Source organism: Dermacentor silvarum, chromosome 8 (assembly GCF_013339745.2).
Source record: "Dermacentor silvarum isolate Dsil-2018 chromosome 8, BIME_Dsil_1.4, whole genome shotgun sequence".
Classification (NCBI taxonomy): Eukaryota; Metazoa; Arthropoda; class Arachnida; order Ixodida; family Ixodidae; genus Dermacentor; species Dermacentor silvarum.
In genome coordinates, this window is record NC_051161.1 from 645,477 (window position 1) to 664,940 (window position 19,464).

Here is a 19,464-nt window from a genome sequence, read left to right on the forward strand (position 1 = left end):
AAGCTACACTCAAAGCACAACGATAGCGGCGAACACAGTCGGCGATCGTCGAAAATCTGATCAGCGGCGAAGCGCGTCGGCTTTTATACCTGAGTCATCGAAGGTTCCAGATTAATCCCTGATGCCCGCGTGCCTTCCAGAAAGTTCTAGACAATTCGCGTCAGTCATACAATCAGATAACATAAGCGTCGGTGAAAACAGGCAACGGAAAGAAGCATCGATAACGTTCTAGAAACTTCCGATACAGGCGCGCCGAGCGATAACGTTTAACATTTGTTAGCCGGTGGAAAGCGGCCACCGGTGAAAGATAAACATGTATACGTGTCAATACGAAAGACGCTCGTATGTGAGAGTGTGTGACGGACGATGGACGAGGCAAAGCAGGTGCTGGAGGTAGCACATTCATTGCAAGTCTGCAAGGGAGCAGGCAGGTTGGAACTACACGGCGACAGGGCTGAGAGTCACTATTGCCAGTACATTGTCTCTCCTGAAGTACTTGGCAGAGAATGTAAGATTCAAGTACTTGATGACTGCTCGTCTCAGCACCGACTCTGTTGAGCACATGTTTGGCATTATCCGCCAGTCCAGCAGCTGTAATGCCCACCCCTCGCCAGATCAGTTTCTTATCATAGTGAACTGTTTGTCATTTTACAACATGGCAAGGAGTGTGAACGGTGCAAATGGCACCCCTGATATCGTAAATGCACTTCTCAGCGAGGACGACAAAACTCACAACATTTCTCCAAACAGTGTTGATGAGCTGCTCGTCCAAGGGAGGTTAGAAGAAGCTGAAGAGTCTCTAGCCATAGTAGAAGCTCCCCGTGCTAGCCACTCATCCTTAGTAATGGAGAGGAATGACTCACGGCTAATATATTATGCAGCAGGCTATGTAGCAAGAAAGTGCGTCCTAAAACTTAACTGTTGTTTATGTGAGTACATCCTCCTCGTCAGGCGAACAGAAGCCACACCTGTTACCCTCGGAGTACACTAAGCAGTGTGACTGGGGTGGACTTTTGTATCCATCGCAAGATTTGTACTCATTTATTGAAGCTCTTGAGAACATACTCACAGAATGCTTCAGCATTTTAGAGCTGCACACAAACAGCATCTGCGATGTTGTGGCTCTTGTAAAGAGTAATTTCCTCTGCTCCAATGGTGTTGGATGCGACGCTCGCAAGGAAGAAGTAAGCATGAGAATTGTTTCTTTCTATGTCCTCACGCGACTCCACTTCCTAGTCAAAGGTATTAACAGCTCGAGAAGCGCAAAGCCACAGAGAGCTAAACACCTTAAGCTGAGCAGGACGACCTAGGGGCCTGGTTTTGTAAAATTTTGATGCCGCTTTTGCGACCTGAGCATTTGTCCTGAATGAAATGGTTTTGTACCTTTCTTCAGAGCCTCTCTCTCTCTGTCTTTTTTTTTTTTCTTCTTTTTTTTTTTGCATCACGGCCCCGGCGGTCCCCTTTCGATGTACTGGTACACCCGTTCATTCCAAATAGCCACGCGTAGTTCCGAGAACGTTCTCATAAGCGGATTTGTACCTAAAATCCCATGGCTGGGAGCTTTTGAGGCAAAAATATTTATTTGCACAAAAGTGGTTGCTTGGGCTAGTTGGTAATCCATGGTAAAAAACAATATCCAGTGCGAAGGGCAGGAACTGAGAGAGACGAAACGCAGTGCGCTGTGTGTGTGTCGTCACTCAGCCCTTGTCCTTCGCGCTGTACATAGTTTTTTTACTGTTTATTCACTATAGACAACACTTGATATATATTTATTCTCCTTTTGCTGACATTGTGAGCAATGTAAGCATTCAAGAGTCAAGCATGAGCTTCAGGGTTGACTCTTAAATGGGTTGACCAGGGTTGACTGACAAAGATACGTTATCCGCTGAACTCAGCGGCCAGAATCGGTACACAACAGCTAGCCATGTTCTTGCACAGAACACTCCAGTAATCAAAGCTTAACCAACAACATAAAGGGTGACGTGTATATATCAAAGCCATGCAGGCATCAGCTTCAAATGAAACAAGACAGTGCTGTACAGCTCAATGCTCAGCCAGCCTGCACATTAGGAAAATGGCTCTACTTGCTATTGCAGCTTGGTCAGCAAAAAATGCACATGCACAAAAATGCACAAAGCAACCTCAAAAAGTAGCAAAGCGGTGAATTGGGCCAGTTGGTACATTGTAAAACGGATAAAAACCAGCGGAGACACAAGAAACCAGATGAAATAGATGAGACTAGTCCTGTCATCTTCTTTATCTGGTCTCTTGTGTGTTTATCTGCTGGTTTTTATCTGTTTTACAAGGACCTCAAAGAGCATGCTGATCTAGATGGCAAGGTAAAATGGTGCTGACCTAACATCTCTGACAAAGTCAATGTGCTTGGTTGCAGCTTGATATACAAATGCACTTAAAAATTAAGTTACTACATGTGCTTGAGAGTTACTGATACAAATAAAAACAACAGATATATCAACAGTGGTCGAAATTGATCAATCACGAGGCTTACCAGATTAGGGTTGATGAACCTGGGTAGCCGCTGCCTCACCATGACACCTTTGCCCATTTCAGCAGCCCTTCAGCACCAAAAAGAAATTCCAGATGCAGTGATTTAAGGATACTAGTTCATAAGCTGTTCTAGGTAGGTGTGACAAATAGATTCCGCTATGATAACAACAGAATGGCAGTTCAGGCTAATCACTCTGGCATTCAACAAAGGGCAGAGGCACTGCTAGAAGTCCACGAACAGAGTCATGCAGTGCGAGTCAATTGCATTGGCTTCATTCTCAGGACTGAGCAAGCAAACTTACACTCATGAGGCGGCTAACTGCATCCCCCCCCGTCATCTGCTTATTACAATTTCACTGCAAATTGAAAGTGTTGGGCTTGAGGGTGAAGCATCAGAGAACCCTGCAAGCTGAAATGAAGGATGCAGTGCATGTCCTTGCCCTTTGTCTAGGCTTGTGCTATCCAATTCACAATGCTTACGGCAAATTTTTCTCCATCTCCATTTGTGTTGTTCGATCATTTCACAATATTTGCTGAAAATACGGCTCCTTTGACAAAGAACACTGGCTGTGGAGAGGAAAAAAAAAAGAGCTAGACTCCAATTCTAAAACAGACTGATGGGTTTTAGCATTATTCTCTCTCAGTCGTCTTACAGCAATGTTTTTTTTTTTCTTTAGTCATCGATAAGTACGTGTGTTGGTGGATTTTAAGAAATCTGCGGAATCACGTATTAGCATCTTAATTCAGAACTTCAATTTCATATACTTGCTTTAGGGCACAAGAATCAAAGCCAGTCAGAGGTTGGAGCACATCCATTTAATATGAATCCTAAAACTAACACCAATTGTGCCCCAAATCTGCCCGAAAAATATTCCATGCAGTTCTGTTGTTTATCTTAAAACCGGTGCTAGTCTTGGGACTGAGTGGACATGCTTTAAGCACTCACGGGCTTCGATTCTGCAATCAGGAGGATGATTAGCAAATATTAGTCATTACATTGTTGGAAGGATGTAAGAGCAGCTGAAAAAATCAGACACAAGCGACGTGTGCGCCCCGTGGAACACCAATAAATTGATTTTGTTTTTGCATCCTTCAAACCTCGGAAGCTTGGTAGGGCGCCCTCGCACCATTCCCTGTCCCGCATACTGCGTGAGAACACTTCAATGATACTGCAAGATGGGAGAGGGTGGCTAAGCTGTGTTCGTCATCTATGGTGCGGCCTGAGTCCGCCACAGAACTATATTTAACACACAATTTGTTTTGTATGCCAGCATGCCTACCAAGTCACTAAAAACCTTTAGTAGCGATATAGCAGTAAATTAAAGAGAAATGCATTAGCATTATGCCACACCTCTATGAGGTCTCGGATCCATGATTTGAACCACGTTCACCACATTACAAAGTGTTGTTCCTGAGCACACTCGACACACGTCCTGCCTCTTCAAGGGGCAAAGTGCAATTGACGGTGGTCTGGAGCAGACCACCGTCAACTCTGAACCACCATATATATGTATATTACAAAGGGGTGGGGTAGCAAAGAACAATCACTTGATCAGTAATAAGTCAGAATGCATAGACTAGTACACCTAATAATTTATACAAGCATATAAGTGTACAAAAAAAATAATAAGCACTTGAGCAATTATACAATGCGTAACACACTTAAGTTTTACAAACATGCAAGCTTTAAAAAAAAAGCTAGTTCGAGGAATTAGTGTTGTCCTTGTAATGAAACTGAACAAATACAAAAAATAATAACTGATCATAGAGTTATTTTCTGGAGAATCATTGCTGTCTTCTAAATAACTATGTAGGTTAGCAATGCCTTTTGGACAGACGATGAGTCTGTTAGTCTGACTACGTTTGCTGGTCATGAATTCCATTTGTTGACAGCACTAAAGGCCGGGAAGCTTTAAAACCTATTTGTTAATGCAAAGATGGTCAATCTGCTCGAAATTTTAGTCAGCCTGTTGAATGTAGGTCACAGCAAAGGGTTAATTGCTATGAGACAATGTGTGAAAGAATGATAGGAGGGCATATTTTCTGTGCATTGCAAGTAACAGTATTTTAAGCCTTTCTTTTAAGGTAGACACACTGATATATATATACCTCTACCATGTGATTGGCTTCCCACACATACACTTTTTCCACTTTGACACTCCTAATGCTAATACATTAAAAAAGCTCTTTATTTAATTTGACTGTTTTTAAGAATAACTGATGTCCTCACTGAAAAATCCACTATAGACAGCTTGGCTTGCAGACTGTAGGTTGACTACATGCTTCCATCCTGTTCATTTATTGATTGACTACAAGCTTCCATCCAGTGTAATAACCACAATGATTGGCCCACACCATATGGCACATACCATACGGCACATTTTAAAGCTCCTTTCAAACCTGCTCCCTTGAAGAAAACTGGAATCTCTACAAAAACAAAGCGACAGAACTTGTTAATAAATTTATCCTAAAGGATCCTTTCGCTCAAATCAAAATAAACCATGGCTCTCTAGAACTCTTAAAGGCTGAAAAATAGGAAAAAGTGTCTTGTTTGCATTGCGAAATGCAATGACAATCTCGCTGTGTGATCGAAGCATCACGAGGAGCAGGTTATCTACTTGAAGGTAGTTCGTGCAGGTAAATATTCCTCTTTCAATGACCGTCCAAACATGCTTGCTGATAACCCTATGCAGTTTTGACATGTTATTAACCCCTAGGACTGTCACTACCAGTTTGACAAATGCAGCAGGTGGAATGTATATTGACACCGAGTGCGCAAATGTTTTTAACTCTGAATTTTTTTCCATGTTTACAAACGAGACCGAAGATCCAATTTTTTTACAACATTCAACCTTATCATTACAAATTCCTCCCATTACATTCTCGCAAGATAATATACTTTGTCGCACGTACGGTGGAAGGTTTTGAAACAACAGCGTGCGCTGCATGGAGCACGTGCACCGATCGGGTTGGCGTAATAACTTGCGCAGGGGCTGCCGGGAAGGCAGCAGAGACTGCACTTTGAGGCTTTTCGGGGGCGCTGATGGGGCGCGACCCGTCTTGGTTTTTTTCGGAGTGTGCTGCGGACCGAGGGAAAACGTAGTGTCTGTGAAAATGAGGGCTTCGTTTTCCCGCAATGAGGGCCCCACAATGTATTTTCTCATTATTCTCTTCTTTTTTTTAATCCTTAACCAACCATGAAATAAACAGTGCAAGTTTCGCACTAAAAATTGTCTCGCCCCTGCCTGGTCGCCATGGTCTACCAGACGCCTGCAGCCTGCCGACAACGCTATGCTATCTAGAAGTAACGCCGGTCGAGGTTGTAGTAACCGGCGTCGCAACAACTTGTGGATAGCAGGGTGATGGAACCCGACATCAATGCGAGTCCCAACAACTGGTTGGCAGCGATGAGATACGCTACCCCGGAGGCCCCAACAACTGGCGAATAGTGGTGGGATGGAACCCAACATCAACACGAGTCCCAACAGTACCCATGGCGGGCTACCTCGGTGTTTCTCGTACATACGACCGCTCACACCACTGATTTTACTGGCCCGGCATGTATTGGTCGGTGAGCCAGTATGTCGCTTCGTGCGAGCTCTGCCAATGCCGAAAGAAGCCCACCATTACCCCAAGATATCCTCTTCAACCCCTTGACATCCCGTTATGTGCATTTCTTCCACGTCGGTGTCAACTTGCTTGGGCTTTTCCCAGTGTCTTACTCTGGGAACAAATGGATCGCCATCGCTACATATTATGCCACAGGGTAGGCGATCATGCGCACCCTCCCTACAAGCTGTGCCACTGACATTGCCGACTTTTTGCTGCGCGATGTTATACTTCATCACGGTACCCCCAAACAACTTCTTACAGACAGAGGCCCGCAGTTCCTCTCAAAAGTAATCGCCGACATTCTTACATCGTGCGCAATCCGACACAAGCTCTCCACCGCTTATCATCCCCAGACTAATGGCCTAACAGAATGCTTAAATCGCACGCTCACGGACATGTTGTTGATGTACGTGTCCTCGGATCACCGCAATTGGGATGGTAACCTTCCATTCGCGACGTTTGCCTACAATTCATCATGCCACGATGTCACTGGTTTCTCTCCATTTTATTTGCTGTTCTGCCGTAATCCAGTTTTACCCATGGATACCCTGCTGCCTACCGACACGTCTACCACCACTGAGTATGCTCACAATGCCAATGCTCGAGCTGATCATGCGCATCAGCTTGCTTGCCACTGATTAGCCACATCGCAAGCAAGACAGAAAGCTTTATACGACAGTCATCGCCGGCTCCGCCATTTTCCGCCAGGTTACCTCGGTCTTCTCTGGACTCCAACGTGCCAAGTCGGACTCTCAGAAAACCTTTCGTCGCCTTAAACAGGCCCTTACCGTGTTCTTCGGCAAGTCACCAACATGACCTATGAAATTGAACCCCTCCAACCCCCCACATCATCGACTCGCCGCCCACAATGTGAAATTGTACACGTTGTACGGCTCAAACCATACTATGTCCACGCACCTTAGCCGTCGTCGCCTTGTTACTTGCCTCTCGTGTCCTTGAACAGTACCGAGTCGGTGCTCCTGACACAGGGGGGTTATGTCACGGGACCGTTACTCAAGCGCGCGCACATAGGACGCAGCGAAAGAAAGACGATGAAGGCACGCCTCGGCTCGTGTGTGGATTTCGCTATATTGCCTGTTGTGCGCATATATAGGCTCCTGTAAATACATGTTTTACCTCTCGCTTTCCTTGTTACAATATGGCATTCGTTGAGGGGAGACAATTCTTCTAGTGCCGTTCCAGCTGAGTGCACTTGGGTGGAGAATGTGAAGTTGAGTATGGGAAGACAAATTTCATTTTCATGGATGATAGCAACAATGTTCGAAAGGACAGAAAGCATGAGAACGTCAGGAACTGGTGATAGAGAGTTCTCACAGTATAGAACTGGAGGTGCGATTGTGAAAATGAATGTGTGGCTGCTTGAGGCAGCAGGCAGACGAACAACTCAAGAGAGCATAGATGGCTTGGGGCATCAGGGACAACATGGGGATCAGGCCATTGATGCTTCATTGACCATTGTAATTGAATCAAGACAGTGACTGCTTCAGAGTTCTGTGTTAGATGAGAAAAGCCACATACTCAGCACCTACACCAAAAATGTTACGAGAAAATGGATACTTATGGATACCTACAAATGAAAAGCTGTTAGACTAAGCGGGAAACAAGGTGGCGTTGAAGTTCACATGCAAATTGGCTTACACTTTATATTCAGCCGACGAAGCCATCATAACGTCTTTGTCTTCAACCACATATTGAGCCAACACAATATAGAGCTTCAACTGTATTCAATACTGCCGCGACGCTATCTGTGCCCAACCACGCTGACGACAAAGACGACGACCTCGAGCGTACAAGCGAGGTGCTAGAGAAGAAGAAGTTTGAACTGAGCGCTTTGTCCTAATTGTCTCAATTAAATACCGCTCTTCGCTCTTGTCTCCAGTGAGCCGTGACACTGGTGGAGGTGCTGGGTATCGCATCCTCGCCTAATGATTGGGACGACTTCTGCGAGTAGCCCTGCATCCAGCCCTTCAAGACATCATCCACGCATCGAGACACCTGTGCACCGCACAAGCCGCCGCCTGCAAGGTCTGTGCCCGGAATTCGGTCTCTTGCAAGGAAGTTTGTCAGCGACCGCACTGACTCAGGAAATGGCGCTTGCAAGTACAACACAGGTGACTGTTCAGAACAATCTAGTCCCCAAAAGCTTCTGCGGTGACACGTATGAAGACGCCGAAGACTGGCTAGACCAGTACGAACACGTGGCTAGGGTCAATCAGTGGCGTCCGGACCAGAAGCTTTCGAATGTGTACTTCGCTCTTGAAGGTAGCGAAGGACGTGGTTTCAAAACTGCGAGGCACATTTGACAACGTGGGACGAATTTCGCTGTCGGCTAATTGATACGTTCGGAAGCACTGATCGCCGAGATAATGCACAACGCCTTCTCGAGTTGCGCATTCAGAAACCCAACGAAAGTGTCTCCATGTTTGCCGAGGACATTTCTCGTTTGTTTCGCCGCGCAGATCCCAACATGCCTGATTCGAAGAAGCTGAGCCATCTCATGCGCGGCGTCAAAGAACAGCTATTTGCTGGTCTCGTGCGAAACCCGCCTACAACAGTGGAAGAATTTATTAAGGAAGCCACAGCAATTGAGCGGGCACTCCAGCAAAGTTGCCGGCAATAAGAACGCCTAACTAACGATGCATCTGCAGGAGCCGCAGTCCTGGCAGTGACCGACGAGACCTCGCTGCATCAACTGATCAGAGACATTGTGCGCGAGGAGATTGCGAAGCAAACTGCGACACCGAAGGAGTTTACTGCTGCTTCGGTCGCTGAAGTTGTCCGCCAAGAAATCCGGCAAGCATTTGCATCTCCTGAGCCACTCCCTCAACCGTGTCCCGAGCCGCGCTTCGAGCCGCGCTTCAAGCCGCGCTTCGAGCCGCGCTTCGAGCCGCGCTTCGAGCCGCGCTTCGAGCCGCGCTTCGAGCCACGCTACGAGCCACGTGCATATAGCTACGCAGATGCTGTCCGTCGCCCACTTTCTACCGTGCCAGTACAGCAGTACCGCCAGCGGCCACCTACTGCTGCCTGGATACAGAGAGAGAATTTCAGGCGACCCCAGCTTCGAAGGACTGACGTGCGCACTACTGATCGCCGACCATTGTGTTTTCACTGTGGCGAACCAGGGCACATTTATCGTTTTTGCCCTCATCGCCAGGGTGGCATCCAGGAAATGTCACCTGCTACTCCGCGACAGTTTCCAGAAAGAAACCCACGCTTCGACCACAGTATCACTCGGGAACAAGGCAGCTCAGCTAATCTCCGGTCGCGCTCGCCGTCTCCGTTACGCTATTCTTCGCCAGACTGTCGCAGTTTCGCCGACGTGGTAAGAGGCCGCTCTCCAAGCCCACGACGGGGAAACTGAAATCAGTGACCTCCGGGGGGAAGGTAGCAAGTCGTCGAACCGCCGAAAATCCCCCATTATTACTGAGAAATGAGCAGAGCAACCCGGAGAAACGAAACACCGACGAATTTGTGAGTGCCGACTTACTCTTTAACGATTGATGGACACGACGTGACAGCTTTAGTTGATACTGGCGCAGACTTTTCGATAATGAGTGAGCAGTTGGCAGACCGGCTTAAGAAAGTCAAAACGCAATGGATGGGCCCTCATATTCGAAATTCCGGGGGCCAGCTAATGACACCTACAGGAAAATGTACTGCACGACTCCAGATAGGAAATACAGCTTTTGTCGCCTCTTTTATGATTTTAAAAGAGTGCTGCAGATCACTCATCCTTGGAATGGACTTCTTATGGGAGTACGGCGCCGTGGTTAACATACAGGATGGCGAGATAACCTTATCGAATAGTATAGACACGAGCCACAACGTAGAGCGCCAACGTACATCGTTACGTGTCGCCGACGACGACGTCTGCATACCACCACTATCATGCAGTCTTGTCTCCGTTAGTTGCGGAGAACAGTTTAACAAGGACGGTGTAGCCGAACAATTAACTGCACTTCTGTTCCATCAAGGTCTTGCTATCGCTCGGGGTATCGTCAGCCTAATCGGTGGTCACACAGAGGTACTACTGACAAATTTGACCAATGAACGCCGGCACATCAGTAAAGGCACCGCTGTGGCATATTTTGACGAAATTGACCACGTTCAATACTGCATCAATACTTCTTTTTGGGCGAGTTGGTACATCTTGAGACTTTGGGTAACAGCGCAAACAGACGACCACACAAAGGGGAGACACGGACACACAGGCGCTGACTAACAACTGGTTTTATTGTGAAGGATAGGACACCTTATATATGCCAGAGTGAAGCAAGGGAAAGGGGAAAACATAACAAGGGTAACATCATGCCAACAACGCAAGCGCAAAAACGCCAACCAAGCGCAACAAGACGCAAACAATTATTTTTCTTTCTAATCTGAACCCCCGATAGCCGCATCCAGAAAATAAAATTCAGCGTCAAAGAGAGCAAGGGAAGGGGTGCTGAAGCACTTGCTACCGAACTTCCTGATGTGGTAGGCTTCCAAACTGATGCGCGCTGTCTTGTCACTACTCTTTCCTAGAATCGTCGTCTCCTTTAACCGGGCCACACAATCAGTGCACTTGCTAACGTGCGCAACTATATGTGCGTATTTGTCATCTCGTTTTTTCAGTTTTAGAGCGTGTTCCCCTAAACGGTCATTGACACAGCGACCAGTTTCGCCGACGTAAAACATCCCACAAGACATGGGAATGCAATACACCACTCCAGTGGAACATTTGACGAACGGCGGTTGGTGGTTCTTCTGGCATCCACGTTTACTGGTGTTGCAGATACGTGGGCACAACTTTCCCAGCTTGTTAGGGGCAGAAAAACATATTGGCACGCCGTGCCTACTTGCCACCTTCTTCAGATTGTGGGAGAGTTTATGGATGTAGGGGACCACCTCAGGTCTATGTGCCTTCCGGTGATCCTCCGCCGTTGTACTTCCCGTTCCACGCTTGAATTTTTGAAGGAGGGTTTCAGAAACAGCAGTCAAGACCGAGACGGGAAACCCTGCAGCCAAAAGACGGCTTACCTGATTGTTAAAACTGAGCGTCATCTGATGTGGGCACGATTTCTGGAGAGCCGATTCCATACACATCACCGCTATTCCTCTCTTAATTGTCTTGGAATGTGCCGAGTCATATGGCAGTAGCTCCTTCTTAGCCCGTGGGTAGTATCCCCAGCAAACGTGTCCATCACAGAACGTGATTTTAAGGTCTAAAAACTGTAAAATTGAAGAGTCCGGAAGTTCATGGGTGAAACGCAACCCACGTCCATGTTTGCTAAAAAAAGATAAAACTTCACCTACAGTAGAGGAGTAGGTGGAGGCAGGCTGCTTTTTTAAAAGCACTAAAAAATCGTCAACATACCTAAAACTTTTTAAAACCAGCCCCCCATTAAACACCTGTTCTAGTGTGTCGTCCACCTTGGCCAGAAAAATGTCACAAAGAATAGGGGCTACGCAAGACCCTATGCAGATGCCATCACGCTGCAAAAAAGGCTGATCGTCAAATACAATAAAAGTAGAATTCAAGTAAAACTGCAATAAAGACAGAAAATTATCACCGGACACGCCTGCTTTACTGCTTTGCTGTAAAAGAGGAATCAACCACCAATACGATGCCACATGCACCCGTCGTCGACGTTGACCCAGGTTTAGCGCCGCAACAGAAACAAAGTCTCAGGGAACTGCTTGACCATTTTAAGGACTGCCTCTCTACAACGTCCCGAGTGCGTCAAACACCGCTGATGAAACACTGCATTATTACGGAGGAAACAGCAATACCCATCCGGCAGCATCCGTATCGGGTGGCTGAGAAAGAGCGTGAAGCAATACAGCAGCAAGTCAAGAAAATGCTAGAAGATGATGTCATCCAGCCGTAAAAAAGTCCTTGGGCATCACCCGTGGTACTCGTTAAGAAGGATGGTAGCCTGCGGTTTTGTATCGATTATCGCAAGCTCAATCGGATTACGAAAAAAGACGTGTATCCCTTACCACGCATCGATGATTCCCTCGACAGGCTACGGCATGCATGGTACTTCTCGTCAATGGACTTAAAAAGTGGATACTGGCAAATAGAGGTCGATGAACGGGATCGCGAAAAGACTGCTTTTGTGACGCCTGATGGGCTCTATGAATTCAAAGTTCTCCCTTTTGGTTTGTGCTCCGCCCCAGCCACGTTTCAAAGGCTAATAGATACCGTTCTCTCAGACCTTAAGTGGAAGACTTGCTTAGTGTACCTAGACGATGTGATTGTTTATTCTGCCACATTTGATGAACATCTCAGACGGCTACGGTTAGTTCTTCAAGCCATACGGTCCGCTGGGCTTACTTTAAAACCTGAAAAGTGTCACTTTGGCTATGAAGAACTACAGTTTTTGGACCACGTGTCACACAGGTGTCAGACCTGATCCTGAGAAAATAGCAGCTGTCGCAAAGTTTTCAAGGCCTACGGACAAGAAGGCAGTCAGACGCTTCTTGGGCCTATGCGCATATTACCGGCGATTTATTGCGGGTTTTGCACGCATCGCCTCACCGCTCACCTGCCTAACCAGAGAAGATGTCACGTTTGTGTGGGGCGAGGAGCAGGAGGCAGCATTTAACGAGTTGCAGCACCGTCTACAAACTCCACCTGTTCTTGCCCACTTTGACGTGGATGCGCCCACAATGATCCACACCGATGCCAGCAACGTGGGTCTAGGCGCCTTCCTTGTTCAGCAGCAAGAGGGCGCTGAGCGAGTAATCGCTTACGCGAGTAGAACACTGTCACGTGCCGAATTGAACTACTCCACCACAGAAAAGGAATGCTTGGCTGTAGTATGGGCAGTTACCAAGTTCCGCCCGTACATATACGGCCGCCCATTTCAAGCCATAAGTGACCACCATTCTCTCTGTTGGTTGACCAACATGAAAGATCCATCTGCACGTTTGGCACGCTGGGCTCTACGGCTTCAAGAGTACGACATGACAGTGGTCTACAAATCGGGAAGGCAGCACTTAGATGCTGACTGCCTTTCCAGATCGCCGACCGAGTCGTCAGGCGGAGATGATGATGAATCCACAGGCTTTTTAGGAGTTGTTGATGCGGCCACCATCTCTAAACAACAACAAGAGGACCAGGAGCTCGCTTCTCTAATTGATTTCTTAGAAGGCCGCACCACAAACAAGCCTGGATTGTTCTCAAGGGACCTGTCATCATTCTGCATACGCAACAGTGTTCTTTGTAGAAAGAACTTCTCTTCAACAGGGAACAGATATCTACTAGTCGTCCCTAAAACTCTCCGCAATAAAATATTGCAGGCCTGTCACGATGAAGCTACCTCAGGCCACCTAGGGTACACAAGAACATTAGCGCGGATCAAAGAGAAGTACTACTGGCCACGGCTTGCAGCACAGGTGAAGCACTACGTTCTAACGTGCCTTGGCTGCCAGCGATGAAAAGTACCACCTGCGAAACCTGCCGGACTATTAAATCCTGTTCCAGTGCCGGAAACGCCGTTTGCACAAATTGGGATGGACCTTTTGGGCCCATTCCCAATATCTGCCGCCGGAAATAAGTGGATCATAGTTGCGACAGACTACCTCACGCGATATGCAGAAACCAAGGCACTTTCGAGCAGCACAGCAGCCGAGGCCGCACAGTTTTTCATTGAAAACGTCGTCCGGAGGCACGGTGCTCCAGCGGTCATCGTAACCGACAGGGGAACCACGTTCGCGGCTGAACTTTTGCGGAATATACTAACGCTCAGTGGCACGGCACCCAGAAGGACGACAGCCTATCACCCGCAAAGCAATGGACTTACAGAGCGCCTCAACAAGACTCTCGCAGACATGCTGTGCATGTACGTCGATGTGGACCACAATAACTGGGACCAAATATTACCCTACGTCACGTTTGCTTATAACACGGCTCGGCAAGAAACAACAAAAATGACACCATTCAGTCTCCTCCACGGTCGAGAAGTGACTACAATGCTGGATGCTATGCTGAATCATGATTCCAGCGATTCCGAGACTGACGTCGCAGATTTTACAGCGCGCGCCGAAGAAGCAAGACAGCTCGCGCGCGTTCACATAACTGGCCAGCAAGAGCGAGATGCCCGACGTTACAATCAGCACCATCGATGCGTCGTCTACCATCCGGGCCAAAGAATCTGGGTTTGGACTCCAGTACGCCACCGAGGCCTCGCGGAGAAACTTCTATGCTGATACTTCGGACCATACAAGGTTCTACGACGCCTTAGCAACGTCAACTATGAAGTTGTTCCTGACAGCCCATCCTGCTCGAGGCGCCGTATGAACCTGCCTGAGACTGTGCACGTGGTGCGCATGAAACCTTATTTTTCTGAATGACATGGGTACTCTCTGGTTTGCTGATCACCGGGTGCTACCCGCCGAGCATCATTTCGATGCTCCTTCTGGAGGGGGCAAATGCCGCGACGCTATCTGTGCCCAACCACGCTGACAACAAAGACGACGACCTCGAGCGTGCAAGCGAGGTGCTAGAGAAGAAGAAGTTTGAATTGAGCGCTTTGTCCTAATTGTCTCAATTAAATACCGCTCTTCGCTCTTGTCTCCAGTGAGCCGTGACAATACGCTAGATTTAGAATAGAAGCATGAGGGATATTTGGAAGCAATGAGGAATATGTCAGCAATCTGCCGTTTGCACATGACATTGTTCTGATCTCGAAAGCTGGAGATGACTCACAACGAATTATTCAAGACCTGAATCTGTCAACTCTAAAAGCAGGTTTAGAATTTGAGATTTTTTTGCACCCCCGTTTCTCAAATAATATCCCAACAGACGTTTTACAGAGTAATATGCGGAAAACTTTGGTAATGTTCAACAGCCTGGCGAGAAAAAAACTAAGTTTGTGGTTGGTACGTAGTTGGCCTCTTGAAGCAGTTCGGTATGTATGTGTAGGCCAAGTATTCTTATGTGACCTGAATCATGAGAAAGAAATTTGCAGGTGAATCAAAATAAGCTGAAGCACATATTGACGCGAAATAAGTTGGAGTCGAGAATTCAAGCCCCGAATGAGCGAGTGACGGCGTACGTAAAAGACATGAATCGGCTCTTCAGACGTGTGGACCCCTCTATGACTGAAGCAAAGAAGGTGCGCCACCTAATGCGCGGCGTCAAAGAGGAAATCTTTGCTGGCCTCATTCGAAATCTGCCGACAACACTTGCAGAGTTCCACGACGAAGCCACTGCCATGGAAAAGGCCCTTCAACAGCGGGCCAGGCAATACAACCGCGATGCCTTAAATGCAAGGGAGCTCTCTACCGTTACCCTCGGCAACGACGTCGGCGCCTTGCGAGAACTCATCAGGGCTGTCATCAAGGAGGAACTGCAGAAGATGCAGACGACCGCTGCCTCTGTGGGACAACTTTCCATTGCGGAAATGGTGCGCACCGAAGTCCGAGAGGCCGTCCATGTTCCTGAACAGTACCAGGCACCACAGCAGGGAGCGCGTCCTGAAATGAGTTACGCTGAAGCAGTACGCCGTCCACCACCCTCAAGTGCATATAGCATGGTACACCACACTCAGCAATTGGACGTATGCTTCAGGCCTCGCAGCCCACCGCACATCGCCGAAGCAAGAACAAGGAATAGCGATGTCTGGCGTACCGCAGACTACAAGCCCCTTTGTTATCATTGTGGCGAAGTCGGGCACATCTACAGAATGTGTCCTTATTGTCATGTGGGGCTCCGAGGATTCTCGCCAAATGCACCTCGTCCACGACCTGGTGAGCGGCCACCGGAAATAGAGAGTTTCGTCGCGAATCGTCGCAATGGTGATCAACGATGGCACGAGCCCCGTTTGTCGTCTCCTGCTCGTTACAGATCACCATCACCAAGCCAAGCCTTCTGTCGCGGCGCTCTCAGACGCCGCTCGCCTAGCCCGGCGGCTCGGGAAAACTGAGTTCAGCGACCTCCGGAGGTGAGGCCGCTGACGTCAACTATGCGCAAGATCCTCCACTACGACGACAATGACGAAAGCAGAACGCAGAACAACGCAGACGTACAGACGCAGTCAAACACCGTACGAGAGGTAATAACGTCGAACATTCCCGTAACCGTAGACGACGAAGAAATAACAGCGTTAATCGACACTGAAGCGGACCCCTCAGTTATGAGCATGGACCTTGCCTGCAAGCTGAAGAAAGTTTCTACCGAGTGGACTGGGGCGCAGATTCGCACTGCAGGAGGCCATCTGTTAACCCCAGTAGGAAGATGCACAGCGCGAGTGAGCATTCGTGGGTTTACGTACCTCGGAGATTTCGTTATCCTCCCAAGCTGTTCGAGGGACCTAATTCTGGGTGTGGAGATGGGTTTGCACAAGGCTTACCCTACGAGCGACGGTCAGGAAAGGGCACGACGCTCCTCCACTCCGCAACGCACAAAGGCGCTACGGCAGGGTTCGTCGACTCTCCGACACGGCGCAGAGAAGGCTCCGGAGTCAGATCGCCAACAAACACGGGTTTATTCACCCAAGGTACAGCTCAGTGCTACAGTCACGGCGCTTACGGGCCAAGGCTCGCCGCAAGACCGATCGAGTACGCGCGCCCGCTGCGCTAGGGCTAACCGGGTAGCGGTCCGCCAAGCGCGATAACGAGGAGTCGCGAGAACAAAGGTCTCATGTAACCACCTCGTTGCGAGCCTGAGAGCCTCTCTCGCGGCGAGGAAGCGCTCAGCGGACGAGAGCTCGGGTGGAGAGGGTGCCCGGGGGCCGCCGCGCGGGAGGCCAATCAGGGCGCGTCCCGGTGACGTGTTCTCGCGGGGCAAGTCCAATCCCGGGGGGGAGAAGCACGGTTTGCGCGGGAAAGTAAGTCCGGCGCGCTCGCCATGTCCGCCATGTTGCCGTTATGGCGGCGGTTCCCGGAGATTGAGCTAAGCGCCACGCGCGAGCTGGGGGGCGAGGCGCGGGAAGGCCCCTCGATCCCCACATGGGAATGGACTTTCTGCAGGCTAATGGAGCCGTGATTAACTTACAAAAGTCGCTGGTAACGTTTTCAACAGCGCAGGCCTTAGGAGGGAGCAGCACTGACGACACGTATGTCAACGCCTTGAGGATTGCCGACGGGAATATCACGGTGCCGCCAAGGAGCAGCATATTGACCCTCGTAACCTGCGATGCATTCGACGACTATGAGGGTATTGCCGAGGCAAATATCCCGCTGTTGCTCGAAAGACACATCTGCATTGCCCGGGGCCTTGTTTGAATACGGAATAAGTGCTCGCAAGTTTTGTTGACAAACTTCAGCCATGAGTATCAGCACATCCCGCAAGGTACAGCTGCGGCCTTTCTGAATGACATTGCTGACTTCTCCGACGTCGGCACGTTACAAGTGACTTCACCGGATGCAACTCATGCCAGCCTGAGTACCCGCGTCCACATTAATGCTGACTTAGCAGATGTACAGAAGGATCAGCTACTGGGCCTAGTGACAGAATTCTCTGGCTGTTTTTCCACAGAATCTAAAGTCCAGCGCACCTCCATTACGCAACACCGGATAGTTTGTGAGGAGTTGGCATGGCCTGTTCGTCAGCACCCATACCGCATGTGACCTATGGAGCGGGAGGCGATTAAGCTTCAAGTTGAAGAAATGCTCAATGATGACATCATCCAGCCGTCGACAAGTCCGTGGGCGTCGCCTGCCGTACTAGTAAAAAAGACAGACAACACGCTCCGCTTCTGCATTGACTACAGATGGCTTAACCGAGTCACCAAACGTGACGTTTACCCCCTGCCACGGATCGATGACGCATTGGACCTTCTGCGTCATGCTGAGTTTTTTACTTCGTTAGACCTAAAGTCAGGGTACTGGCAAATCGAAGTGAACAATCGTGACCGTGAAAAAAACGCCTTCGTGACTCCCGACGGGTTATACGAATTTAAAGTCCTGCCTTTCGGTCTCTGTTCCGCTCCTGCTACGTTTCAATGAATGATGGACACTGTACTCGTCGGACTAAAGTGGCAGACGTGTCTAGTGTACCTAGACGACGTTGTTGTGTTTTCCAGTATGTTTGATGAACATGTCACCCGGCTACGAAGTGTCCTTACCGCAATACGCAAGGCAAACCTCACCATCAAGCCTGAAAAATGTTACTTTGGCTTCCAGCAACTCAAGTTTTTAGGCCACGTGGTCAGCTCCCAAGGAGTACGACCAGACCCAGAAAAGCTCACTGGTGTTGCCGAGTTTCCTCACCCTAAAGACAAGAAGGCTGTTCAGCGGTTCCTGGGCCTCTGCGCTTACTATCGTCGTTTCGTTGAAGGCATCTCGAGGATTGCTGAATCTCTCACGAGACTGACACGACAAGATGTGCCCTTTGCGTGGACGGAAGACCAAGAGCAGGCCTTCATCGAATTGTGCAAACGCCTTCAATCCGCTCCAGTGCTGGCGCATTTTGATGACATCGTGGCAACTGAAATTCACACAGACGCAAGCAACGTAGGACTCGGGGCTATTCTGGTTCAATGGCAAGACGGCGCAGAACGTGTAATTGTGTACGCGAGTCGTAGTCTTACAAAAGCAGAAGCTAATTATTCAACTACCGAAAAAGAATGTTTAGCAGTCGTGTGGGCCATCAGCAAGTTCCGACCTTACGTATACGGCCGGCCATTTCGAGCGATCAGTGACCAACATTCGCTCCGCTGGCTTGCCAATCTACGAGACCCATCAGGTCGCCTCGCTCGTTGGAGCCTCCGCCTCCAGGAATACGACATGACTGTTGTCTACAGATTGGGCCGTAAGCATAGCGACGCTGACTGCTTGTCACGTTCGCCTATTCCCTTGACATTCTCTGACTTTGAGCTAGATTTGCCGTTTCTTGGTGTTGTCGACGTGGTGCACATGGCTGACTACCAATGTGCAGACTCTGAACTGCTTCCAGTCATCCGATATCTCGAGGGAGCTGACGTTGTTGTCCCACGCCCACTTTCACGAGGATTGACATGGTACTGCCTGCGGAACGATGTCCTGTACAAGAAAAATTTCGAGAACAGCCAAGAAACGTTCCTTCTCGTCGTTCCGACGGCGCTGTGCGAGGAAGTTTTACAGGCGTGTCACGACGATCCCTCCGCCGGCAGGCGACTTGGGCTTCGCGAGGACATTAACGCACATACGGCAGAAATACTATTGGCCCCACCTATTTTCGTCGGTTAAGCGCTATGTGAGAACGTGCCGTGACTGTCAGAGGCGTAAAGTCCCACCCGTCAAGCCTGCCGGCCTCCTTCAGCCTTTGGATCCGCCTCCGGCGCCGTTCCAGCAAGTGGGAATGGACCTTCTGGGTCCGTTCCCCATGTCTTCCTTGCAAAACAAGTGGATAAT

The 19,464-nt window shown here is 48.8% G+C and overlaps 1 protein-coding gene across 1 annotated transcript in view; it reads right to left on the reverse strand.

Moving 5' to 3' along the window:
• LOC119460513 (intermembrane lipid transfer protein VPS13A) overlaps window positions 1–19,464 on the reverse strand; it is a 1,139,096-nt gene that overhangs the window by 96,993 nt on the left and 1,022,639 nt on the right. The window contains exon 77 of the mRNA XM_037721434.2: window positions 2,510–2,576. Within this exon, the coding sequence (XP_037577362.2) occupies window positions 2,510–2,576 (67 nt within the window). The remainder of the gene's footprint in view (window positions 1–2,509; window positions 2,577–19,464) is intronic.